This window comes from Salvelinus namaycush, chromosome 6, assembly GCF_016432855.1.
Source record: "Salvelinus namaycush isolate Seneca chromosome 6, SaNama_1.0, whole genome shotgun sequence".
NCBI classification, from domain to species: Eukaryota; Metazoa; Chordata; class Actinopteri; order Salmoniformes; family Salmonidae; genus Salvelinus; species Salvelinus namaycush.
This window is the reverse complement of record NC_052312.1, coordinates 45,069,577-45,097,213: the sequence shown is the minus strand read 5'-3', so window position 1 is coordinate 45,097,213 and position 27,637 is coordinate 45,069,577. Positions and strand designations below refer to the sequence as shown.

At 48.1% G+C, this 27,637-nt stretch overlaps 1 protein-coding gene across 1 annotated transcript in view; it reads right to left on the bottom strand.

Moving 5' to 3' along the window:
- Window positions 1-27,637, bottom strand: part of LOC120049146 (membrane-associated guanylate kinase, WW and PDZ domain-containing protein 2-like) — a 93,880-nt gene that overhangs the window by 55,748 nt on the left and 10,495 nt on the right. Inside the window, exons 3-5 of the mRNA XM_038995378.1 lie at window positions 25,246-25,461; window positions 21,393-21,636; window positions 19,598-19,677 (exon numbers count right to left, since the gene is read on the bottom strand). Of these exons, the coding sequence (XP_038851306.1) occupies window positions 19,598-19,677; window positions 21,393-21,636; window positions 25,246-25,461 (540 nt within the window). The remainder of the gene's footprint in view (window positions 1-19,597; window positions 19,678-21,392; window positions 21,637-25,245; window positions 25,462-27,637) is intronic.

Here is a 27,637-nt window from a genome sequence, read left to right as displayed (position 1 = left end):
AGGTGGGAGACTCTGGCAGCTCCGGACAGGTGGGAGACTCTGGCAGCTCCGGACAGGTGGGAGACTCTGGCAGCTCCGGACAGGTGGGAGACTCTGGCAGCTCCGGACAGGTGGGAGACTCTGGCAGCTCCGGACAGGTGGGAGACTCTGGCAGCTCCGGACAGGAGGGAGACTCTGGCAGCTCCGGACAGGAGGGAGACTCTGGCAGCTCCGGACAGGAGGGAGACTCTGGCAGCTCCGGACAGGAGGGAGACTCTGGCAGCTCCGGACAGGTGGGAGACTCTGGCTGCTCCGGACAGGAGGGAGACTCTGGCTGCTCCGGACAGGAGGGAGACTCTGGCTGCTCCGGACAGGAGGGAGACTCTGGCTGCTCCGGACAGGAGGGAGACTCTGGCTGCTCCGGACAGGAGGGAGACTCTGGCTGTTCCGGACTGGAGAGTGTCGCTGGAGGCTCCGGACTAGAGGACGACGCTGGAGGCTCCGGACTAGAGGACGACGCTGGAGGCTCCGGACTGAAGGGCGTCGCTGGAGGCTCCGGACTGAAGGGCGTCGCTGGAGGCTCCGGACAGTAGGGCGTCGCTGGAGGCTCCGGACTAGAGGGCGTCGCTGGAGGCTCCGGACTGAAGGGCGTCGCTGGAGGCCTCGTGCCATAACTCCTCACTGGAGAATTCGTGCCATGGATCATAACTGGAGGCTTCGTGCAATGGATTATCCCTGGAGGCTTCGTGCCCTGGATCATCACTGGAGGCTTCTTACCATGGATCATCACTGGAGGCTTTGTGCCATGGATCACCACTGGAGGCTTCGTGCCATGGATCACCACTGGAGGCTTCGTGCCATGGATCACCACTGGAGGCTTCGTGCCATGGATCATCACTGGAGGCTTCGTGCCATGGATCATCACTGGAGGCTTCGTGCCATGGATCATCACTGGAGGCTTCTTGCCATGGATTATCACTGGAGGCTTCGTGCCATGGATCATCACTGGAGGCTTCGTGCCATGGATCATCACTGGAGGCTTCTTGCCATGGATCATCACTGGAGGCTTCGTGCCATGGATCATCACTGGAGGCTTCGTGCCATGGATCATCACTGGAGGCTTCTTGCCATGGATCATCACTGGAGGCTTCGTGCCATGGATCATCACTGGAGGCTTCTTGCCATGGATCATCACTGGAGGCTTCGTGCCATGGATCATCACTGGAGGCTTCTTGCCATGGATCATCACTGGAGGCTTCGTGCCATGGATCATCACTGGAGGCTTCGTGACATGGATCATCACTGGAGGCTTCGTGCCATGGATCAACACTGGAGGCTTCGTGACATGGATCATCACTGGAGGCTTCGTGACATGGATCATCACTGGAGTGGAGAGACACACAGGAGAACTGGCTCTGGGAGATGGCACAGGACTCACCAGGCTGGGGAGACATATAGGAGGGTTAATTCTCGGCGCAGGCACAGGACTCACCAGGCTGGGGAGACATGCAGGAGGCCTTGTCCTTGGCCGAGGCACCGGATACACTGGGCCGTGGAGGCGCACTGGCGGTCTCGAGCGCAGATCTGACCCCACCCGTTCTGGCTGGATGCCAGCTTCACGCTGGCACCGAGCACACCGGCCTGTGGATGCTTGGCCGAGATGAATCAGATGTATCGCAATTAATTATAATGTCCCTCTTTGCCATGCAATTGAACTGAATCCCCCAAAAACATTTCCATTGCATTTCAGCCCTGCCACAAAAGGACCAGCTGACATCATGTCAATGATTCTCTCGTTAACACGGGTGTGAGTGTTGACGAGGACAAGGCTGGAGATCACTCTGTCATGCTGATTGAGTTCGAATAACAGACTGGAAGCATCAAAAGGAGGGTGGTGCTTGGAATCATTGTTCTTCCTCTGTCAACCATGGTTACCTCCAAGGAAACACATGCCGTCATCATTGCTTTGCACAAAAAGGGCTTCACAGGCAAGGATATTGCTGCCAGTAAGATTGCACCTAAATCAACCATTTATCGGATCATCAAGAACTTCAAGGAGAGTGGTTCAATTGTTGTGAAGAAGGCTTTAGGGTGCCCAAGAAAGTACAGGGATTGGGGCACCACCAGTACAGAGCTTGCTCAGGAATGGCAGCAGGCAGGTGTGAGTGCATCTGCACGCACAGTGAGGCAAAGACTTTTGGAGGATGGCCTGGTGTCAAGAAGGGCAGCAAAGAAGCCACTTCTCTCCAGGAAAAACATCAGGGACAGACTGATATTCTGCAAAAGGTACAGGGATTGGACTGCTGAGGACTGGGGTAAAGTCATTTTCTCTGATGAATACCCTTTCCGATTGTTTGGGGCATCCGGAAAAAAGCTTGTCCGGAGAAGACAAGGTGAGCGCTACCATCAGTCCTGTGTCATGCCAACAGTAAGGCATCCTGAGACCATTCATGTATTCGGTTGCTTCTCAGCCAAGGGAGTGGGCTCACTCACAATATTGCCTCAGAACACAGACATGAATAAAGAATGGTACCAACACATCCTCCGAGAGCAACTTCTCCCAACCATCCAGGAACAGTTTGGTGATGAACAATGCCTTTTCCAGCATGAAGGAGCACCTTGCCATGAGGCAAAAGTGATAACTAAGTGGCTCAGGAAACAAATCATTGATATTTTGGGTCCATGGCCAGGAAACTCCCCAGACCTTAATCCCATTGAGAACTTGTGGTCAATCCTCAAGAGGCGGGTGGACAAACAAAAACCCACAAATTCTGACAAACTCCAAGCATTGTTTATGCAAGAATGGGCTGCCATCAGTCAGGATGTGGCCCAGAAGTTAATTGACAGCATGCCAGGGTGGATTGCAGAGGTATTGAAAGAAGGGTCTACACTGAAAATATTGACTCTTTGCATCAACTTCATGTAATTGTCAATAAAAGCCTTTGACACTTATGAAATGCTTGTAATTATACTTCAGTATTCCATAGTAACATCTGACAAAAATATCTAAAGACACTGAAGCAGCAAACTTTAATATTATTAATATATTAATATTTGTGTCATTCTCAAAACTTTTGGCCACGACTGTATATTGATTGGGGTTCACTTATATTGGGAGTAGTACCTTTCCTCAGCCATAGTACATAGCAAAAGTACTATTTCACAACTCGATAAACCTTCACTCTTGCGCAGACATTTAGAAACAAAACATGCCAATTTGAAAAATAAGCCACAGGAGTTTTTTGAGCGAGAATAAAGATGACTTTTGAGTAGTAAGACATGTATAAAAGCAACAGATACCATTATTAAGAAGGGGCTAGAAGAGTCTTATATGGTGAGCTACCGAGTGGCTAGGACAGGCAAGCCCCATACTATTGTGGAGGACTTAATTCTTCCTGCTGCGGCAGATATGGCTGGGACATTGCTAGGGGCCAAAAAAAACTATACAGACAATGCCTTCATCAAACAACGCATCAGTAACATGGCGGGAGATGTTTTGAAACAATTACTGCTTCGCATACAAGCCAGTGAATTCTATGCGTTACAGCTGGATGAGTCAACAGACGTGGCGCGCCTGGCACAGCTCCTGGTATATGTCCATTACGTTTATGGGGGGTCAATTAAGGAAGACATCCTCTTCTGCAAACCACTGGAAACCAGCACAACAGGAGAGGATATTTATAAAGTACTGGACAGCTTTGTGACATAAAATGGACTTTGGTGGTCAAGATGTGTTGGTATCTGTACTGATAGCGTAAACGCCATGACAGGGAGACATAGTGGAGTGGTAACGCGTGTGCAAGTAGTTTCTCCCGACGCCACTTGGGTACACAGCAGCATCCACCGAGAGGCTCTTCCTGCCAAGGGAATGCCTGACAACTTGAAAGACGTTTTGGACACTACAGTGAAAATTGTTAACTTTGTTAAAGCAAGGCCCCTGAACTCTCGTGTATTTTATGCATTGTGCAATGATATGGGCAGCGACCATGTAACGCTTTTACAACATAAAGAAATGCGCTGGTTATCAAGGGGCAAAGTATTGACACGTTTTTTTGAATTGAGAGACGAGCTTAAAGTTTTTTCTTTACTGATTAAACTTGGTTAAGCTTCTCTAGTGTCTGTGAGTTATTTACTCTGAACAATTAGAACCTAACAATATCAAATGTAATATAGCGAAGCACCTGAGTGAGTTGGGTGCGCAATTACACAAGTACTTTCCCGAAACGGATGACATAAACAACTGGATTCGTTATCCCTTTCATGCCTTGCCTCCAGTCCACTTACCGATATCTGAACAAGAGAGCCTCATTGAAATTGCATCAAGCGGTTCTGTGAAAATGGAATTTAATCAGAAGTAACTGCCAGATTTCTGGATTTCTGGATTTCTGGCGCTCAGAGTATCCTGCCTTGGCAAATCGTGTTGTTAAGACACTGATGCCCTTTGCAACCACGTACCTATGTGAGAGTGGATTCTCGGCCCTCACTCGCATGAAAACTAAATACAGGCACAGACTGTGTGTGGAAAATGATTTAAGACAGACTCTCTCCAATAAAACCCAACATTGCAGAGTTATGTGCATCCATTCAAGCACACCCTTCTCATTAACCTGTGGTGAGTTATTCACAATTTTCGATGAACAAATAAGGTTTTATATGAAGGATGGTTAAATAAAGAGCAAAATTATTGATTATTATTATATTATTACTTGGTCCCTGGTACTATAAGAGCTCTTTGTCACTTCCCACGAGCCGGGTTGTGATAAAAACTCACACTCATTCTTCTGTTTAATAAATGTATCGTATAGTGTGTGTGTGGCAGGCCTACAATGATGGAAAAAACAACATTTGAGAGTGCACTGACCCTGGTGCTAGAGGGGGTATGCAGCTGGAGGTTGAATGTTTGAAGGAGTACGGGACTATAAAAAGTTTGGGAACCACTGGTATAGAGCAAAGAGACAGCCACTACTGAGTGTTGAAATAAAACAATGGGTTTTCCCACAGGGTTTTCCATGCAGTCTGAGAAATGTCGACATCAGTAGGCTAGGCCTCAGTAAATGTTCCTTTGGTTTATTCCATTTTGCTTTCAGCAGGGGGATTCTCTAAGCTCTCCCCCTTCTTTCACTCTCTCCTCCTCTATCTCATTCCCCGTTCGGCCATCCTCTCCTCTCCTGTCCGCTCCTCTCTCCCTGTTTGAAGAGCTCGAAAGGAAAACACTTTAAAATGCACTCGTACAGAGGGACTTTTTGAAGTAAAGTTTCATGCTCTCATGCTCATGCATATTTCATCTGGCCTTTCTAATTCTGTCTGAGGAGAGGAACAGCCCATGTTACCCATGTTCCCCTGCTTTCCCTTTTCCTTTCTTCAGGGGAGGAGCTGGCTGAAGTGAATTCAGGTCACCTGCAGCACATGGGGCTGTTTCGTCTCTGATGTCGCACCCCCTTCCCACTGGTGCCTGTTTAGACAGGAGACCAATACATCTAAACGTTTTCCTTCAGCCGCTTCCTCCACTCGCTGAGTATCTCTCCAGGGTATTCCCACTGAGCGTCAGGTGTGTAAACACCCCAAGGGCCTTATTCCAATACTCAAAATATGGGGTGGAGTAAGCAACGTTATGCCCTTAGGCCTCTGTTTTGAAGCCCTCATTTGAAGTGTTTTCTAGAGTAGTCTCGCCAGGTCTGATCCCCCACAATTCTCTATAATCTCCACTTGATTCACTCTCCAAACAGCTATCGTTGTTTTGGAATGGACTGAGGAGAGAGCAACTGAGATGGGAGCCACTGAAGGAAAAAGGAAAATGGGAATTGAACTAGTGTGTGCTGTCACAGTGATAGCACCACCATGCTGAGACAGAGGTAATATCAGTCAGTTTGCTGCTGAGAATGAGGAGGAGGAGGAGCAGGAGGAAGTGGTTTGCTGGGTTTATTCTCTTTCCTTGATGAGGTGGTTGCCAGATGGAACAGAGGACATCTATATAGCCCCTGACATACTGATATAAACTGTATATTAACATGACAGCACCAGTCCAGTTGAGTCACAACAGCTGGACTGTCTTAAACAGAGTCATAAACCGAAACAAGTCTTAAGAAAGAAGACCTTGAAGGACCTCAAGTAAACCTTCTCCTTACACTAGGCAGGATTCCATCGACCTAGGTTTATTCGACAAAAACAATGTCGCAAAAAATGTAATTGCGACACGTGTAATGTTAACAGCAGATATAGGAGACATTTTCTAAAGATTGACAACATTTGTTTCCGTTCGACAGGGTGGATTTGTCTTTTGTGTAACTTTATTGCGACAAATGATGATGGAAACTGTTTTTCCAATAAATTATGATAGTGGAATCTTTTTTAAGGTACGCGGGGTCCGTGATGTCATGGCCCAAGCATTTTCAAACTAATATTTTTCTGTACTAAATCCATAAGATGGCCTAATTTGTAAACAGGCTGACAGTGAGTTGTGAGCAAAATAACCAGGAGGGAAGTTGACAATGGCTATTAATAGGCATAAATAAATAGTATTTCTATTGTTGCAGTCCTCAAAGATTGAATCGCATTGAATCAAATTAATCAGATCCATTTACCTCCCGTAGGTTGGGGTGCCAATAGTCTATATGCCTACTACTTGCAAAATATATATTTTTTCAAATATAAAAATAATGTTTCTTTGCAGCACAAGGAATGTCATGACTTTCAAGAATGCCGAAATTGCTTGGCCTTGCTTTTCTGGTTGGCTGGATGGAGGTTTCACCATCCAATGATTTCAACCATGGCGCGGACCGTGGCGATATGTTGGCACGTGAGAATTATAAGAATATGGCAAATATTAGTCCATTTCTTGCATTCTATCCATGCTGTCTTTCGCGAGCTACCTGCGACTGATAGGTGGGAGAGCACACAGACTGTCGCCAATTTATTAATGAGCAATTTTATACTTCATTTATAATCGACACTGCAGGTTTCTTTTTTAGGTGTGACGTCATTAGATCAAGCTGTTTTTATCGACACAAGATAGTTAAATGGAAACGCACCGCAGTGGGCAATTGTTACATCTATTTTCTATTCAAACTTTCTAAATGTCAACCCCCCAAAAAAATCACTGGACAAGTTAATGGAATCATAGCTAATGTCTCTGTTTCTGCTCCCGTCTCACTGTGAAGGGAGATAGTTTCCATGGTAACCTGTGGAGGAGGAAGTGATGGAAGTCTTTTGGGCTGATGATGGTGGGCCATTTGGACTACTAATCCTACAGACACGTCTACCTTCCATGTCGCTGTACTTGACCCCTGACCCCTAACTGCACCCACTCAAAATAAGGACTGGAGTTAGCAAAAGTATGCCCTTAGGCCTAGGTTTTACTCCGCCGCCACTGTCGCCCCCAGAAATGAGCACACGGTCAATTTGAGCTGAATATGAAAAAATAATACCCTGAAATTGAAGGAGAAAGGTTGCTGTTCTGGCATTTACCAAGGACGTAATAACTAACACAATCAATATTTTCCCACCGGGGTAACCTTTGATTTATAATCACACCTGAGCTCCCCAATCCACTGTGTTTGTTATAGTCTTAGATTTGGGATTCACAATCAGTAGTTCAAACAAGTTGGACAATTCATTATCTCCAAACCTGTGTGTAAATACATTATGTGAAAACTGAGTGTTTCTATGATCTGTGGTCAAAAATAAAATGCAAAAATGCTTCTCTATGACATCACAGGGTAGGATTAAAAGTAGAAAACGGTAATTTTCAAAACCAGCAATGTGTTTTTAGCCAGAGGTAGGGTATTTTATTTCTCCCCACATCAACACAACCATTTTAAAAATCACTGTTTTTAAAATGTTTAAATTTGATGATGTCATCGAGTAGTACGTTTTTACTTCATACTTTTTCTACAAAACATAGAAATGTGCCATTTTCACATATGTAGACACTGGTATTGTGCTGAAGATAATGCAAATGAGGTTGAAAAGTGGTGAAGTTGCCCTTTAAGTTCTTCAGGAAAGCTAAGGGAGTTGGGTTTGTCCAAAAGCAATGATGTTCAAAAGCCATCTAAGCTCAGCTGATCTCTCCCTTCACAACGAGGGTAAACAACCAGTGGAACAGAGCAGGTGACTTACTCAGGTAGAACGGCCTATTACTGGAGTTAATTTAGGTGCTGTGGAGGGAGGATGCAGAAGAGAGGAAGGAAGAGTGCTGTGGAGGGAGGATGCAGAAGAGAGGAAGGGAGAGAGGGAAGCATGGATGGTTGAGGTTGATTAACCATTAAGTGTGTCTGGAGTGGGGCGTGAGTGTGACTGTGCTACTGAAGGACTCCTACCTCTCCTCTTCGCCTCTCCTCTCAATGGGCTGGGAGAAGGACAGACACACATCCAGCCATGCATTCACCAGTGCACACGCAGAAATTGTCCAGAACTCATTCGCCATCTTACATATGGGACATTATCATACACAAACACACAACAAACTCTGCGTCCTCCTCCTCATCTTCAGTCCTCAAATCAAATCAAATTTTATTGGTCACATACACATGGTTAGCAGATGTTAATGCGAGAGTAGCGAAATGCTTGTGCTTCTAGTTCCGACCATGCAGTAATATCGAACACATAATCTAACAATTTCACGACAACTACCTTTTACACACAAGTGTAAAGGAATGAATAAGAATATGTACATATAAATATATGTATGAGCTATGGCCATGCGGCATAGGCAAGATGTAGTAGATGGTATAGAGTACAGTATATACAGTGGGGAGAACAAGTATTTGATACACTGACGATTTTGCAGGTTTTCCTACTTACAAAGCATGTAGAGGTCTGTAATTTTTTATCATAGGTACACTTCAACTGTGAGAGACGGAATCTAAAACAAAAATCCAGAAAATCACATCTATGATTTTTAAGTAATTAATTTGCATTTTATTGCATGACATAAGTATTTGATCACCTACCAACCAGTAAGAATTCCGGCTCTCACAGACCTGTTAGTTTTTCTTTAAGAAGCCCTCCTGTTCTCCACTCATTACCTGTATTAACTGCACCTGTTTGAACTCGTTACCTGTATAAAAGACACCTGTCCACACACTCAATCAAATTGACTCCAACCTCTCCACAATGGCCAAGACCAGAGAGCTGTGTAAGGACATCAGGGATAAAATTGTAGACCTGCACAAGGCTGGGATGGGCTACAGGACAATAGGCAAGCAGCTTGGTGAGAAGGCAACAACTGTTGGCGCAATTATTAGAAAATGGAAGAAGTTCAAGATGACGGTCAATCACCCTCGGTCTGGGGCTCCATGCAAGATCTCACCTCGTGGGGCATCAATGATCATGAGGAAGGTGAGGGATCAGCCCAGAACTACACGGCAGGACCTGGTCAATGACCTGAAGAGAGCTGGGACCACAGTCTCAAAGAAAAGCATTAGTAACACACTACGCCGTCATGGATTAAAATCCTGCAGCGCACGCAAGGTCCCCCTGCTCAAGCCAGCGCATGTCCAGGCCCGTCAGAAGTTTGCCAATGACCATCTGGATGATCCAGAGGAGGAATGGGAGGAGGTCATGTGGTCTGATGAGACAAAAATAGAGCTTTTTGGTCTAAACTCCACTCGCTGTGTTTGGAGGAAGAAGAAGGATGAGTACAACCCCAAGAACACCATCCCAACTGTGAAGCATGGAGGTGGAAACATCATTCTTTGGGGATGCTTTTCTGCAAAGGGGACAGGATGACTGCACCGTATTGAGGGGAGGATGGATGGGGCCATTTATCGCGAGATCTTGGCCAATAACCTCCTTCCCTCAGTAAGACCCAAAACACACAGCCAGGGCAACTAAAGAGTGGCTCCGTAAGAAGCATCTCAAGGTCCTGGAGTGGCCTAGCCAGTCTCCAGACCTGAACCCAATAGAAAATCTTTGGAGGGAGCTGAAAGTCCGTATTGCCCAGCGACAGCCCCGAAACCTGAAGGATCTGGAGAAGGTCTGTATGGAGGAGTGGGCCAAAATCCCTGCTGCAGTGTGTGCAAACCTGGTCAAGAACTACAGGAAACGTATGATCTCTGTAATTGCAAACAAAGGTTCCTGTACCAAATATTAAGTTCTGCTTTTCTGATGTATCAAATACTTATGTCATGCAATAAAATGCAAATGAATTACTTAAAAATCATACAATGTGATTTTCTGGATTTTTTAGATTCCGTCTCACAGTTGAAGTGTACCTATGATGAAAATTACAGACCTCTACATGCTTTGTAAGTAGGAAAACCTGCAAAATCGGCAATGTATCAAATACTTGTTCTCCCCACTGTACAAATGAGATGAGTAATGTAGGGTATGTAAACATTATATAAAGTGGCATTGTTTAAAGTGACTAGTGATACATTTATTACATCAAATGTTTTATTATTAAATTGGCTAGAGATTTGAGTCAGTATGTTGGCAGCAGCCACTCAATGTTAGTGATGGCTGTTTAACAGTCTGATGGCCTTGAGATAGAAGCTGTTTTTCAGTCTCTCGGTCCCAGCTTTGATGCACCTGTACTGACCTCGCCTTCTGGATGATAACGGGGTGAACAGGCAGTGGCTCGGGTGGTTGTTGTCCTTGATGATCTTTTTGGACTTCCTGTGACATCGGGTGGTGTAGGTGTCCTGGAGGGCAGGTAGTTTGCCCCCGGTGATGCGTTGTGCAGACCTCACTACCCTCTGGAGAGCCTTACGGTTGTGGGCGGAGCAGTTTCCGTACCAGGCGGTGATACAGCCCGACAGGATGATCTCGATTGTGCATCTGTAAAAGTTTGTGAGTGTTTTTGGTGACAATCCAAATTTCTTCAGCCTCCTGAGGTTGAAGAGGCGCTGTTGAGCCTTCTTCACAACGCTGTCTGTGTGGGTGGACCATTTCAGTTTGTCCGTGATGTGTACGCCGAGGAACTTAAAACTTTCCACCTTCTCCACTACTGTCCGGTCGATGTGGATAGGGGCGTGCTCCCTCTGCTGTTTTCTGAAGTCCACAATCATCTCCTTTGATTCGTTGACGTTGAGTGTGAGGTTATTTTCCTGACACCACACTCCGAGGGCCCTCACCTCCTCCCTATAGGCCATCTCGTTGTTGTTGGTAATCAAGCCTACCACTGTAGTGTCGTCTGCAAACTTGATGATTGAGTTGGAGGCGTGCATGGCCACGCAGTCATGGGTGAACAGGGAGTACAGGAGAGGGCTGAGAATGCACCCTTGTGGGGCCCCAGTGTTGAGGATCAGCGGGGTGGAGACGTTGTTTCCTACCCTCACTACCTGGGGGCGTCCCTTCAGTAAGTCCAGGACTCAGTTGCACAGGGTGGGGTAGAGACCCAGGGTCTCGAGCTTAATGACGAGTTTGGAGGGTAGTATGGTGTTGAAATGCTGAGCTGTAGTCGATGAACAGCATTCTTACATAGGTATTCCTCTTGTCCAGGTGGGTTAGGGCAGTGTGCAGTGTGATTGCGATTGTGTCGTCTGTGGACCTGCTGGGGCGGTAAGCAAATTGGAGTGGGTCTAGGGCTTCAGGTAGGGTGGAGGATGTTCTCAGAATCTACCCATCAATCATGTCACACAGACACAGTCTCTCCCCTTTCCTCTCCTGCTGGAGACTCAAGGTGAGGGAGGACGACACAACTTTTACTCAACACACACACGCACGCTCGCACGCACGCGCGCACACGCACACATGCACACACACACACCTATCTGACCAGCACTGAGAGGGGTGAAGCATAAGGTCAGGGTCCTCAAACCACTCCTAACATCACACCAACCTGATGTGTGAATATCTGAGTATGTGAGCACAACAGAAAGACAAGCCATCAAATAAGGCCATTAGGAAAGAACATGTCGACCTTTCAACCCTAAAAGCCTTCCCTCTTTCCTGCCAGTCTCATCTGCACACAGAAATAGGTTTTTACAGCTGGACAAAAAAACAAGTGCTGCTATTTCCCCCGGAGACTGTTTTCACTGGGAGGAGACGAGAGAGTGAGCTCTGCGCTAACGGGTGAGACACGATGATAACTTTGTCTGGCGCGTCTCAGGCATGCTCCGTTTTACATGACTAGAATATAATTACCTATGCCCTGGCCTTGTCTCTCTCCCCCTCCCACTTTCCCTCTCCCTGTCGCTCTCTCTCTCTCGCTCTCTCTCTCTCTCTCTGAGCCCTCGATCTCGTCACAGAGACGGCGTCAAAACAGACGAGACATAAAGAAACACAGTGGAACAAAGCAGCCATTTAAAACCTTCAACCTTCAAACTCCTCCCAATGCCATCACAGCCCAGATCCCTATCAGTCACACCAGGCCCTCCTAACCAAAGCCTTTCATTGGTTACACTGTATTCTGAATGGGATGTGTGTTGTGCGACAGCTTCTTAGGATAGAACTAACCCGACTTTTAAATGATGAAATGCATTGAAATAGTGACGACCGACAGGCAGGCAGGGTGGATTAGTTTTCTTGTTTTTTTCCTTCTACGTATCAGGGGGATTCTGTTGGCTTCTCTGAAGGCACAGGGAGCTAGCAGACAGGTTGTGTGTAGAACAGGAGAGAGAGAGACAGAGACAACTCTCAAAACAGGGGAGCCTGTTCTGTCTTCTCATCCAGCAAATATGTGGTAAAACAGGAAAACAAGTTGGCTTTGAGAGAGAAGGAAGGAAGACAGAATTAAACAGCAGGCTTTGATTTGAAGACTGTCCTATTCCTCGTTCCCTCAAGTCAAAAAACGAAAGAGGACAGCAGGAAGATACAGAAGTAGAGAGAGAGAGAGGTTATGTAACCAAGCCATAGCGCTCCTCCTCTGATGAGATCTCTCTCTATTATCACTGATGTGCCTTTGAACCGGGGGAATCAGCTGACAACGACTCTGCTGCTGGCGCACACACACACACACACACACACACACACACACACACACACACACACACACACACACACACACACACACACACACACACACACACACACACACACACACACACACACACACAGGTAGCAGACATATGCCTGAATAATTGACAGATCTGCATGTATAAGTTGTTTATAGATCAGAATGAATGTTAGAGGATGTATAGTGCTGTTTCTTCAGTGTGTGTTTTCCTTCCATCATCAGGGCTCCATGTCTCCCTGTTTGGTGAGTCTATCCTCCTACCTCTCGTCTGTTGTTCAGAGACAGAGTTTAGACCCCACCCTGTGATCCTGTTAACGTTCACCAGAGCGTGGGCACACGCACCCTACACCCCCGCTCCACATGCCTCCTAATCAATACACAATATACAGCACCAGCTCATCTCTCCTACACATCTCTCAGGGAGGCCTGCTTCGCTGCTACCCAGCTGTCAGCTAGTGAAACATGGGCAGATTCTCACTAACGTTCCCCTGATTATAGCTCCTAGCCCCGGCGTGGGCCCTGGGGATCCCCTCTTAGATCCCCTTCTCCAGCTGGTTGAGGCTCTACATGGGACCATAAGTCCTGTCTCTCCCAGGGCCAGCGATCACTGGATGATCTGTCCAACTAGATCAATATTCATCTCCTTCACATACAGTACATCACATCTCGTAGCATGGAACGTCCCGACAGGAGGAACAGGATCGGAGGTACCCAGATTCACATCTCGTAGCATGGAACGTCCCCACTGGAGGAACGGGATCGGAGGTACCCAGATTCACATCTCGTAGCATGGAACGTCCCCACTGGAGGAACGGGATCGGAGGTACCCAGATTCACATCTCGTAGCATGGAACGTCCCCACTGGAGGAACGGGATCGGAGGTACCCAGATTCACATCTCGTAGCATGGAACGTCCCCACTGGAGGAACGGGATCGGAGGTACCCAGATTCACATCTCGTAGCATGGAACGTCCCCACTGGAGGAACGGGATCGGAGGTACCCAGATTCACATCTCGTAGCATGGAACGTCCCCACTGGAGGAACGGGATCGGAGGTACCCAGATTCACATCTCGTAGCATGAAACGTCCCCACTGGAGGAACGGGATCGGAGGTACCCAGATTCACATCTCGTAGCATGGAATGTCCCCACTGAAGGAACGGGATCGGAGGTACCCAGATTCACATCTCGTAGCATGGAACGTCCCCACTGGAGGAACGGGATCGGAGGTACCCAGATTCACATCTCGTAGCATGGAACGTCCCGACAGGAGGAACGGGATCGGAGGTACCCAGATTCACATCTCGTAGCATGGAACGTCCCCACTGGAGGAACGGGATCGGAGGTACCCAGATTCACATCTCGTAGCATGGAACGTCCCCACTGGAGGAACGGGATCGGAGGTACCCAGATTCACATCTCGTAGCATGGAACGTTCCGACAGGAGGAACGGGATCGGAGGTACCCAGATTCACATCTCGTAGCATGGAACGTTCCGACAGGAGGAACAGGATCGGAGGTACCCAGATTCACATCTCGTAGCATGGAACGTCCCCACTGGAGGAACGGGATCGGAGGTACCCAGATTCACATCTCGTAGCATGGAACGTCCCCACTGGAGGAACGGGATCGGAGGTACCCAGATTCACATCTCGTAGCATGGAACATCCCGACAGGAGGAACGGGATCGGAGGTACCCAGATTCACATCTCGTAGCATGGAACGTTCCGACAGGAGGAACGGGATCGGAGGTACCCAGATTCACATCTCGTAGCATGGAACGTCCCCACTGGAGGAACGGGATCGGAGGTACCCAGATTCACATCTTGTAGCATGGAACGTCCCCACTGGAGGAACGGGATCGGAGGTACCCAGATTCACATCTTGTAGCATGGAACGTCCCCACTGGAGGAACGGGATCTGAGGTACCCAGATTCACATCTCGTAGCATGGAACGTCCCCACTGGAGGAACGGGATTGGAGGTACCCAGATTCACATCTCGTAGCATGGAACGTCCCCACTGGAGGAACGGGATCGGAGGTACCCAGATTCACATCTCGTAGCATGGAACGTCCCCACTGGAGGAACGGGATCGGAGGTACCCAGATTCACATCTTGTAGCATGGAACGTTCCGACAGGAGGAACAGGATTGGAGGTACCCAGATTCACATCTCGTAGCATGGAACGTCCCCACTGGAGGAACGGGATCGGAGGTACCCAGATTCACATCTCGTAGCATGGAACGTCCCCACTGGAGGAACGGGATCGGAGGTACCCAGATTCACATCTCGTAGCATGGAACGTTCCGACAGGAGGAACGGGATCGGAGGTACCCAGATTCACATCTCGTAGCATGGAACGTTCCGACAGGAGGAACAGGATCGGAGGTACCCAGATTCACATCTCGTAGCATGGAACGTCCCCACTGGAGGAACGGGATCGGAGGTACCCAGATTCACATCTCGTAGCATGGAACATCCCGACAGGAGGAACGGGATCGGAGGTACCCAGATTCACATCTCGTAGCATGGAACGTTCCGACAGGAGGAACGGGATCGGAGGTACCCAGATTCACATCTTGTAGCATGGAACGTTCCGACAGGAGGAACAGGATTGGAGGTACCCAGATTCACATCTCGTAGCATGGAACGTCCCCACTGGAGGAACGGGATCGGAGGTACCCAGATTCACATCTCGTAGCATGGAACGTCCCCACTGGAGGAACGGGATCGGAGGTACCCAGATTCACATCTCGTAGCATGGAACGTCCCCACTGGAGGAACGGGATCGGAGGTACCCAGATTCACATCTCGTAGCATGGAACGTCCCCACTGGAGGAACGGGATCGGAGGTACCCAGATTCACATCTTGTAGCATGGAACGTTCCGACAGGAAGAACAGGATTGGAGGTACCCTGATGAACTAGATCAGGGATGGGCAGCTTTGATAGGGATGGGGCCACAAACAATGTGAACTCATCATGAGGGGGTGCAGTTGCTCGCGGGTCTGCGTACCAACATCCATACTGCCCCCTCACACACATTGTGAGCAGAACATTTTAGTGGCCCCCCTTTTGACAGCGGAGATTTGTTTGTTTGTTTGTTTCAGAGAAAAGTGCAGTTCTACATATTTTGCCATGAGGCAGAGAGAAGATTTAGCAGTTGTATAAGGATTTGTTATTTATTTTATTTTATTTCACCTTTATTTAACCAGGTAGGCTAGTTGAGAACAAGTTCCCATGTACAACTGCGACCTGGCCAAGATAAAGCTGTCACGCCCTGACCATAGAGAGCCCTTGGTTCTCTACGGTGTAGTAGGTCAGGGCGTGACTAGGGGGTAGTCTAGTTCAATATTTCTATGTTGGTGTTTTGTTTGGTTCCCAATTAGAGGCAGCTGGTAATCGTTGCCTTTAATTGGGGATCATATTTAGGTAGCCATTTTTCCTAACCTGTGTTTGTGGGATATTGTATTTGTGTATGTGCTTGTAGCACCACTGAGGTTACGTTTCGTTGTTGGTTTATTGTTTTTGTTTGAAAGTTTCACTGCAAATAAAGATGTGGAACTCAACAAACGCTGCGCCTTGGTCCCGTCCTTATTACGAACGTGACAAAAGCAAAGCAGTGCGACACAAACAACAACACAGAGTTACACATGGAATAAACAAACGTACAGTCAATAACACAATAGAAAAAAATCTAAATTTCATGTAATTCTACTCATTTTGACAGGAGGCAGAGGAAAATGAGCTGCTGTGGGAGCTCCCGGGCCGGTAATTCAACCATGATAGCTTGCCTCTAAACTAACCGAGCAATCACATTTTTTTTGCTGACATTGACTGACATAAGAGAAAAAGTGATCTGAGGGCTTCAAAAGGGAGGCTGCCAGTTGCCCATCCCTGAACTAGATGATGATGGTTTCCTGGGATTCATCTTTCTAAGACATTCTCTTTGTTTCCTCTTTCTTGTCATCTTCCAAAGTGGTCAACTATCTTCCTGTCTCCTCCATCCTCCTGCTTATATTTTGGATGCCCTGAGAATACTGGAGCCCTACTGTCTGTGTATATACAGAATGTGTGTGTGTGTGGGGGGGGGGAGGTCAGAGTGGTGGATGTGATTGTGAGAAAAACTGTGGCTGTGTGAGTAAGTGTTTATCAGACAGACATGATTGACTAAGCTGGGCTCAGCTAGGATGATTCACTCCACAAATGAGACGTTATCTTGAACCTGCTGACTGTCTCTGTGTCTGATATGAGCTCCATTCTCCTCAGCCTGACTGTCTCTGTCTGATATGAGCTCCATTCCCATCAGCCTGACTGTCTCTGTGTCTGATATGAGCTCCATTCTCATCAGCCTGACGGTCTCTGTGTCTGATATGAGCTCCATTCCCATCAGCCTGACTGTCTCTGTGTCTGATATGAGCTCCATTCTCATCAGCCTGACGGTCTCTGTGTCTGATATGAGCTCCATTCTCCTCAGCCTGACTGTCTCTGTGTCTGATATGAGCTCCATTCTCCTCAGCCTGACTGTCTCTGTGTCTGATATGAGCTCCATTCCCATCTGCCTGACTGTCTCTGTGTCTGATATGAGCTCCATTCCCATCAGCCTGACTGTCTCTGTGTCTGATATGAGCTCCATTCTCCTCAGCCTGACTGTCTCTGTGTCTGATATGAGCTCCATTCCCATCAGCCTGACTGTCTCTGTGTCTGATATGAGCTCCATTCCCATCTGCCTGACTGTCTCTATGTCTGATATGAGCTCCATTCCCATCAGCCTGACTGTCTCTGTGTCTGATATGAGCTCCATTCTCCTCAGCCTGACTGTCTCTGTGTCTGATATGAGCTCCATTCTCCTCAGCCTGACTGTCTCTGTGTCTGATATGAGCTCCATTCTCCTCAGCCTGACTGTCTCTGTGTCTGATATGAGCTCCATTCCCATCTGCCTGACTGTCTCTATGTCTGATATGAGCTCCATTCCCATCAGCCTTACTGTCTCTGTGTCTGATATGAGCTCCATTCCCATCTGCCTGACTGTCTCTGTGTCTGATTTGAGCTCCATTCCCCTCCACCTTACAATGCTGCTATACCCCTGTCTACTACTCAACACATACATCTCACCCAGATGAGGGAGCGATAGAGAGAATGAGAGAGATAGAGCAGGGAGAGAGAGAAGGGGTGAGAGGAGAAAGATGGAGGGTGAGACTGATAGGGAAGATAGAGCAGGAGATGGGACGAGATAGAGAGAATGAGACAGGGGATCAGAGTGCCAGAGTGGGAGACAGCGGGGGAAGACAGAGTGGGAGACATAAAGGGCGAGAGAGAGAGAGAGAGGGAAGACAGAGTGGGAACATAAAGGGAGAGAGAGAGAGAGTTATGGAAGACAGAGTGGGAGACAGCGGGGGAAGACAGAGTGGGAGACAAAGGGAGAGAGAGAGAGAGAGAGAGAGAGGGAAGACAGAGTGGGAACAAAGGGAGAGAGAGAGAGAGGGAAGACAGAGTGGGGACATAAAGGGAGAGAGAGCGAGAGAGAGGGAAGACAGAGTGGGGACATAAAGGGAGAGAGAGAGAGAGGGAAGACAGAGTGGGGACATAAAGGGAGAGAGAACGAGAGAGAGGGAAGACAGAGTGGGGACAAAGGGAGAGCCAGTGAATAAGCTCAATCAAAGTGAAAGGGAGAGAGAGGGAGACAGACGAGCGAGAGAGAGAGGGAGAGGGAGGCACGAGAGAGAGAGAGACAGAGACAGAGAGAGAGAGAGAGAGACAGAGAGAGACAGAGAGAGAGAGGGAGGCACGAGAGAGAGAGAGAGAGAGAGAGAGAGAGAGAGAGAGGGAGGCACGAGAGAGAGAGAGAGAGAGAGAGAGAGATGAGGCACGATAGAGAGAGAGAGAGAGAGAGAGAGAGAGAGAGAGAGAGAGAGAGAGAGAGGAGGCACGATAGAGAGAGAGAGAGAGAGCGAGAGACGAGAGAGATATAGTGTGTGAGAGGGGCTTCAGGGTTGGAGAGACAGCGCTGGAGTCTGAAGCAGAATCCTCTATCAATGCCGGAGATCACTCAAAAGCACATTGCCGAATGGAGAAAAATGAGAGATTTTTCATCCAGAAGGATGCAAAAACATCCTATTCCTCACCTCATGGTCATAGGCTGTATCTCTTCTGCAATACTATATCACTGCATAGCGTCTTCTTTCCCCATCCGTCTCCTTACTCTTCCTCTCTTAGTCAAACCATCTGAATGACACTCTCTCTCCTTCCGCCCTGCCGACTGTTTGTGCGTCTGTGTGTGTATGTGTGTGTGTGTCTGTGTGTGTAGTGTCCATTCTGTGGTGGTGCATAGCTCCCTACTCCCAGCGGGGGATAAAGAGGTCTCTGTTAACCACCCTACCCACTCCCCCAGTCCCTCTACAGGGGCTAAAACTAGCACTATCTCCACACAGGTCAGGTAACACAACACGGTTATAAAGACACTGTACACATCTACAAGTGTCAGACAAGGACCCCAAATAAACCACTGTCCTCAGTGACTGATGACTATTCATATATAATGGTATACGGTAACATCCATCCTTTCAGCTCTCGGATCAAAACACTGAAGATATTGCAAACCGCCATCAGACGATGAATAGATGCTAATGATTTGGACCCAAAAAGGAACTCAAAGGTTTTACGGGAGAGAGAGTTGAGTGACTTTGAAAAGGGGAGAGAGAGCGAGAGAAGAGAGACACTTACCGTCCTCTTTGCATTCTTCTGGTGGCTTCGCCTTCTTCGCCAGCCGCGGGTCCAGCCACGACGTCGTCTTGGTGTTGTGGCTTGACGAGAGAGAAGAGGAGAGACAGGGACAGAAAGAGAGAGAGAGAGACAGTGAGGGAGGAGATTCTCAATTCAGCATCATTTCAGAGAAAAAGAGACGTTCCCCTGTGTGCCCACCCTCTAAACTAGCTGGCGAGAAGAAAAAACCCTTTAGGTTAACAAAATGGCAATCGATACTTTTAATTTGCACACTGTTTCTCATTAGTGCAGGGAAGAATGGAGGGATGGCGGGAGAAGGGGAGAGGTGTGAGTGATAGAGCTGAACAGCTGTGGGCTTGGCAGGATCAACACTGCGGGCTGTAAAACTGGACTGTGATCAGATGAGAGGCGGTGCCAAGGAAACTTCAATGGATCTCTTTATCGCATCTGAGGACATAATGCCCTCCGTTGAAGACGATGGCAGGACAAGTGGGGGAAGGGAGTGAGGGAAACGCGGCTACGGGAAAGCAGGACGAGCTGCCGAAAAAATGATCCCTGAATCCATCCTTGGGAGGAGGGGACACTGTGAGCACTACTTGAAAATTCTCTCTCTCTCTCTCTCTCTCTCTCTCTCTCTCTCTCTCTCTCTCTCTCTCTCTCTCTCTCTCTCTCTCTCTCTCTCTCTCTCTCTCTCTCTCTCTCTCTCTCTCTCTCTCTCTCTCTCTCTCTCTCTCTCTCTCTCTCTCTCTCTCTCTCTCTCTCTCTCTCTCTCTCTCTCTCTCTCTCTCGATTCTGCCTTTCAATCTCTTCCCACCCCTCTCTCTTTCCCTTCCTCCTTCTCCCTCTCTTTCTATCTATCTCTCCCTGTCTTCCCCTGTATCTCTCTCTCTCTGAGGATTCTGGATAAACAAATTGATGGAATCTGGAGACAAATCAAAGGGAGCCATCCCGTTGGCATCTGGTACCACCTTGGCACCGCATCATTTACTTTTCCCAAAACGTACAGCTACAAATTCGGCGGCTAAATGCACAACGTTCCAGATTGATTCATCTAGATGTAGGAACACACAGGGCCTGGGTGGACGAGACATATGGAGACCTAGTCTAGTCTGCAGTGGGTGGAATTAACAGTCTGCCTCTGTGGAGGAGAGGATACACAATAAGTATGTGACTGGCTGACTGGCTGACTGGCTAACTTGCTGGCTGACCGGCTGACTGGCTGGCAGACAACTACATTAAAACTAACCCTGCTGGATGCTACTCTATTATACGACACAATGAAAGGCAGTCCTCTGGGAATCGGATGATGTTTCTGTCACATAAATTCAAACGATTGTTAATTTCCTAAAGGATTCTGTAATAACCTGCCTATTGACTGATGTACATACACAAACAGGCACAGACACACTCACACAGTCAGAAGACGTTTAAATATTATTCAAATGTAAGAGAAAGACAACTCACCTCTACAATTATATTGTAGCAGTAAAAATCTAACAGACCTGTTGTAAAATAGCTCCAATACAGCTGGCCACACGGAACAATAGAATTCATTACAGTGGGAGTGAGTGTTATTGTGTGTGTGTGGGTGCATGTGAAAGCTGCTTAAAATGCTTGGGCAACTTTTACCTTCTATTCTCCCTGGCGAAACATTGCATGGACAAGAACCTCTAAATCTCATGACAACAACAGTCAACTATTTGGCTGCTGTTGGCTGTCTGTTTGTGTGTGTGCTTGTGTGTGTGTGTGTGCATTGGGATAATTTGATGACGTTCTCTTCAGCGCAGACACTTACTCGATAAAGTACACCTCTCCCTTCTCTGTGTAGGCCATCTCCCAGTTCTCTGGCAGGGGGCCAAGCTCACTCTCATTCTCATCTGGCTTGGGGGGCGACTTAGCTAGCTCGCCCCCCTCCTCCTGGGGGACCTCGTTGTTAGGGGTGGTGGAGGAGAAGGTGGGGGTCTCGGTGGGGGGACAGGTCTGAGGGAGGACATCCCCCGAGGAGACATCTGTACTCTTGTCTTCATGTTCGCTGGACTCTGAGGAGAAGAGAATGACAGGGGAGTCAGAGCTGACATTACTACTGGAGGAACAGGGGAGGGAAGAGAGGAGGAGGGAAGGTGAGAGGGGAGAGGGGAGGTGGGAAGAGGGGAGAGGGGAGAGGGGAGAGGGGAGGGAAGGTGAGAGGGGAGAGAGGAGGAGGGAAGGGGAGAGGGGAGAGAGGAGGAGGGAAAGGTGGAGGGAAGGGTAGAGGGAGAGGGGTGGAGAGAAGAGGAGAGGGGAGAGAGGAGGAGAGAAGGTGAGAGCGGAGAGAGGAGGAGGGAAGGGGAGAGGGGAGGAGGGAAGGGTAGAGGGGAGGGGAGAGGGAAAGCGGAGGAGGGAGGGGAAGGGGAGAGGGAGAGGGGAGGAGAGAAGGGGAGAGGGGAGAGAGGAGGAGGGAAAGGTAGAATGGAGAGATGAGGAGGGAAGGGGAGGAGGGAAGGGGAGGGGAGAGGGGAGAGAGGAGGAAGGAGGGGTAGAGGGGACAGATGAGGAAGGAGGGGTAGAGGGGACAGATGAGGAGGGAAGGGAAAGGTAGAAGGGAGAGAGGAGGAGGGAGCGGGGAGAGGGGGCAGCGTGATTGAGTGCCAAGGAAAAAGAGATGGAACGAGATAAAAAGAAAGATAGAGAGGATTTCAAATAGGGAGAGGGTGGCAATTACACAGGGACAGAAATAGAGAGATAGACAGACAGATAAAGAGAGCGAGCAAGAGAGAGTAAGGATACCGAGCAGAGAGAGATGGAGAGTGATTGAAAGAGAGAGGGAAATAGACAGAGAGAGCAGAGTGAGAGAGGTGGCAGGCAGAGGGGATTGAGAGAGAGTGGAGCTGATGATATGTCCTAGTTTGAGTTGTGGCGCTTGGTTGGGCCGTCCCAGAGGACAGCCACAGCAGCAGGCAGAGGTAGGGAGGGAGAGCTCATCTATGGAGCTATCTGCTCACATCACACTGCCTGCTCTATCGATCTCTCTCTCTCTCTCTCTCTTTCACTCTCTCCCTTTCCCCCAACCTGTATATGCACTGCCATACACTCAGTAACAGAAAACTACAGTGCAGCTCTAGGCTGAATACTCAACATTGAATCTTTCTCAGCTTTGTTCACATAGCCCAATGAATAGCAGAGCTACTGTGAGAAAGTACAGCAACATGAAACTACTCCAGTCCTATAGCTCAAGTGCATTTATATGGGTTACCTGACCAGAACATTAGATTACTCCAATCCTATAGGTCAACGGCATTTACAGTGCCTTGCAAAAGTATTGCCGTTTTTCGTATTTTGGTGCATACAACCTGTAATTTAAATGGATTTTTATTTGGATTTCATGTAATGGACATACACAAAATAGTCCAAATTGGTAAAGTGAAATTAAAAAAATAACTTGTTTAAAAAAAAAAAACTAAAAAAAAAGAAAAGTTCCTAATTAAGATCTGGTTCAACCAATTACCTTCAGAAGTCACATAATTAGTTAAATAAAGTCCACCTGTGTGCATTCTAAGTGTCACATGATCTGTTATATGATCTCAGTATATATACACCTATTCTGAAAGGCCCCAGAGTCTGGGGGCACCACCAAGCAAGCGGCACCATGAAGACCAAGGAGCTCTCCAAACAGGTCAGGGACAAAGTTGTGGAGAAGTACAGATCAGGGTTGGGTTATAAAAAAATATCAGAAACTTTGAACATCCCACAGAGCACCATTAAATCCATTATTAAAAAAATGGAAAAAATATGGCACCACAACAAACCTGCCAAGAGAGGGCCGCCCACCAAAACTTATGGACCAGGCAAGGAGGGCATTAATCAGAGAGGCAACAAAGAGGCCAAAGATAACCCTGGAGGAGCTGCAAAGTATCTGTCCATAGGACCACTTTAAGCCGTACACTTCAGAGAGCTGGGCTTTACGGAAGAGTGGCCAGAAAAAAGCCATTGCTTAAAGAAAAAAACAAGCAAGCACGTTTGGTGTTCGCCAAAAGGCATGTGGGAGACTCCCCAAACATACGGAAGAAGGTACTCTGGTCAGATGAGACTAAAATGTAGCTTTTTGGCCATCAAGGAAAACGCTATGTCTGGCGCAAACCCAACACCTCTCATCACCGCGAGAACACCATCCCCACAGTGAAGCATGGTGGTGGCAGCATCATGCTGTGGGGATGTTTTTCATCAGCAGGGACTGGGAAACTGGTCAGAATTGAAGGAATGATGGATGGCGCTAAATACAGGGAAATTCTTGAGGGAAACCTGTTTCAGTCTTCCAGAGATTTGAGACTGGGACAGAGGTTCACCTTCCAGCAGGACAATGACCCTAAGCATACTGCTAAATCAACACTCAAGTGGTTTAAGGGGAAACATGTCCTGGAATGGCCTAGTCAAAGCCCAGACCTCAATCCAGTTGAGAATCTGTGGTATGACTTAAAGATTGCTGTACACCAGCAGAACCCATCCCCACTGCTGGAGCAGTTTTGCCTTGAAGAATGAGCAAAAATCCCGGTGGCTAGATGTGCCAAACTTATAGAGACATACCCCAAAAGACTTGCAGCTGTAATTGCTGCAAAAGGTGGCTCTACAAAGTATTGACTTTGCAGGGTGAATAGGTATGCATGCTCAGGTTTTCTGTTTTTTTGTCTTATTACTTGTTTGTTTCACAATAAAACATATTTTGCATCTTCAAAGTGGTAGGCATGTTGTGTGAATCAAATGATACAAACCCCCCAAAAATCTATTTTAATTCCAGGTTGTAAGGCAACAAAATAGGAAAAAAGCCAAAGGGGTTGAATACTTTGGCAAGCCACTGTATATGGGTTACCTGACCAGAACATACATTATAATGAATAGGTTGATCAATAATAATGGATTGCATATATAATGTAAAGCCATTTTCGAAAGGTCTCAAAAGGTTTTACTAAACAACTACCGTAACAGTGTCATTTATTTTTACATTAACAAATGTCAAGTCAAAATTAATTATACTATTTTGTTTCATGGCTAACATAGGGTTTCTCCGTTCTTATATTAAGTTAGACAGCCAGCATCTTTGCTCCTAGTTGAGAGTAATGACTGTGATGTGGCTTGCATTGATCCAGTAAATCTGCTTCGTGGAACCCCACGCTTGATTTGATCACAGCCTCCAGGCGATGTTTCTCTGTGTCGGTGCGGGGGGTTGAATCTAGCCTCTGGCTACGTGACGTAGACTAAATGTACTGTGATCTCATCTAATGACTGGGAGATGGGATGAGATGGGATACAGTGTAAGGCTGTTGTCTCTGAACACTATCAGTTCTGCTACATGGTATGCTTGAGGGATGTACTCATGCTATTTACAGGCACTAGAACTCCACAGTTTTTCATTTAGACTATCTATGATGATGATGATCTGAGCTCCCTGGGAAGAGCTCCCTGTAGGCAGTAGGGACTTGTATCCATCCTTTATTATGTTATTGTATGGGCCTGACTGAGAGCCGGTTGCTATGATGTAACCTAGACGATAGACTGTTGCTATGTTGTCTGATCAGATCCCAGGGGTCGGTGCTATCTCATTTCGGCGGTGAACTTGTTGTCATGACGAGGATCTATTGTTGCACATCAACACTATGTCTGCGTTGGAACCTAACCTGGGGTGATGCCATTGCCGTTGCCATTGACAACGGGCCTCTCCTCCTCCTCATCCTCGGGTGGCTCGATGCCGGCCTTCTCCATGTTGCTGACCGACTTGTTCCGTTTCCTCTTCCCCTTGGAGCTGGGTCGGGCGCCCGGCAGGAGCTGATCTGTTACATTTAGCAGCAGAGGGCTGGGCTCGCACGGGGGCTTGGGGGTGCCGTAATAGTTCTCTAGAGAAGGAAGGAAGGGATACTTCACATTAATGATCATTTTATATACTTAGTCAGTCATACACACATCATATTATACTTAGGTGCTGGTGGGTGAGGTTAAAGAATCAAAATGGCCAATGTGACAGACTGATGTTTGAACTTAGGTCTCCCCATGAGACAGTGTTAGCCCTCCATGAGACTGTGTTAGCCCCCCACGAGACTGTGTTAGCCCCCCACGAGACTGTGTTAGCCCCCCATGAGACTGTGTTAGCCCCCCATGAGACTGTGTTAACCCCCCATGAGACCTTGTTAGCCCCCAATGAGACTGTGTTAGCCCCCCTTGAGACTGTAAAAGCCCCCATGAGACAGTGTTAGTGCCCCATGAGACTGTGTTAGCCCCATGAGACCTTGTTAGCCCCCCATGAGACTGTGTTAGCCCCCCTTGAGACTGTAAAAGCCCCCTATGAGACAGTGTTAGTGCCCCATGAGACAGTGTTAGCCCCCCATGAGACTGTGTTAGCCCCCCTTGAGACTGTGTTAGCCCCCCTTGAGACTGTGTTAGCCCCACTTGAGACTGTGTTAGCCCCACTTGAGACTGTGTTAGCCCCACTTGAGACTGTATTAGCCCCCCTTGTGACTGTGTTAGTCCCCCATGACACTGTGTTAGCCCCCATGCGACTGTGTTAGCCCCCATGAGAATGTGTTAGCCCCCCATGAGACTGTGTTAGCCCCCCATGAGACTGTGTTAGCCCCCCAAGAGACTGTGTTAGCCCCAAGAGACTGTGTTAGCCCCATGAGACTGTGTCAGCCCCACTTGAGACTGTGTTAGCCCCCCTTGAGACTGTGTTAGCCCCCCATGACACTGTGTTAGCCCCCATGTGACTGTGTTAGCCCCCATGAGACTGTGTTAGCCCCATGAGACTGTGTTAGCCCCATGAGACTGTATTAGCCCCCCTTGAGACTGTATTAGCCCCCCTTGAGACTGTGTTAGCCCCACTTGAGACTGTGTTAGCCCCACTTGAGACTGTGTTAGCCCCACTTGAGACTGTGTTAGCCCCACTTGAGACTGTGTTAGCCCCCCTTGTGACTGTGTTAGTCCCCCATGACACTGTGTTAGCCCCCATGTGACTGTATTAGCCCCCATGAGAATGTGTTAGCCCTCCATGAGACTGTGTTAGCCCCCCATGAGACTGTGTTAGCCCCCCAAGAGACTGTGTTAGCCCCCCAAGAGACTGTGTTAGCCCCAAGAGACTGTGTTAGCCCCATGAGACTGTGTCAGCCCCCCATGAGACAGTGTTATCCCCCCCATGAGACAGTGTTAACCCCCCCATGAGACAGTGTTAGCCTCCCATGAGACTGTGTTAGCCTCCCATGAGACTGTGTTAGCCCCCCATGAGACAGTGTTAGCCCCCCTTGAGACTGTGTTAGCCCCTTGAGACTGTGTTAGCCACATGAGACTGTGTTAGCCCCATGAGACTGTGTTAGCCCCATGAGACTGTGTTAGCCCCCCTTGAGACTGTGTTAGCACCCATGCGACTGTTAGCCCCCATGAGAATGTGTTAGCCCCCCATGAGACTGTGTTAGCCCCCCATGAGACTGTGTTAGCCCCCCATGAGACTGTGTTAGCCCCAAGAGACTGTGTTAGCCCCATGAGACTGTGTCAGCCCCCCATGAGACAGTGTTATCCACCCCATGAGACAGTGTTAACCCCCCCATGAGACAGTGTTATTCCCCCATTAGACTGTGTTAGCCTCCGATGAGACTGTGTTAGCCCCCCATGAGACAGTGTTAGCCCCCTATGAGACTGTGTTAGTCCCCCATGAGACTGTGTTAGCCCCCCATGAGACTGTGTTAGCCCCCCATGAGACTGTGTTAGCCCCTTGAGACTGTTAGCCCCTTGAGACTGTTAGCCCCTTGAGACTGTTTAAGCCCCATGAGACTGTGTTAGCCCCCCATGAGACTGTGTTAGCCCCAAGAGGCTGTGTTAGCCCCATGAGACAGTGTTAGCCCTCCATGAGACTGTGTTAGCCCCCCATGAGACAGTGTTAGCCCTCCATGAGACTGTGTTAGCCCCCCATGAGACTGTGTTAGCCCCTTGAGACTGTTAGCCCCTTGAGACTGTTAGCCCCTTGAGACTGTTAGCCCCTTGAGACTGTTTAAGCCCCCCTTGAGACTGTGTTAGCCCCCCTTGAGA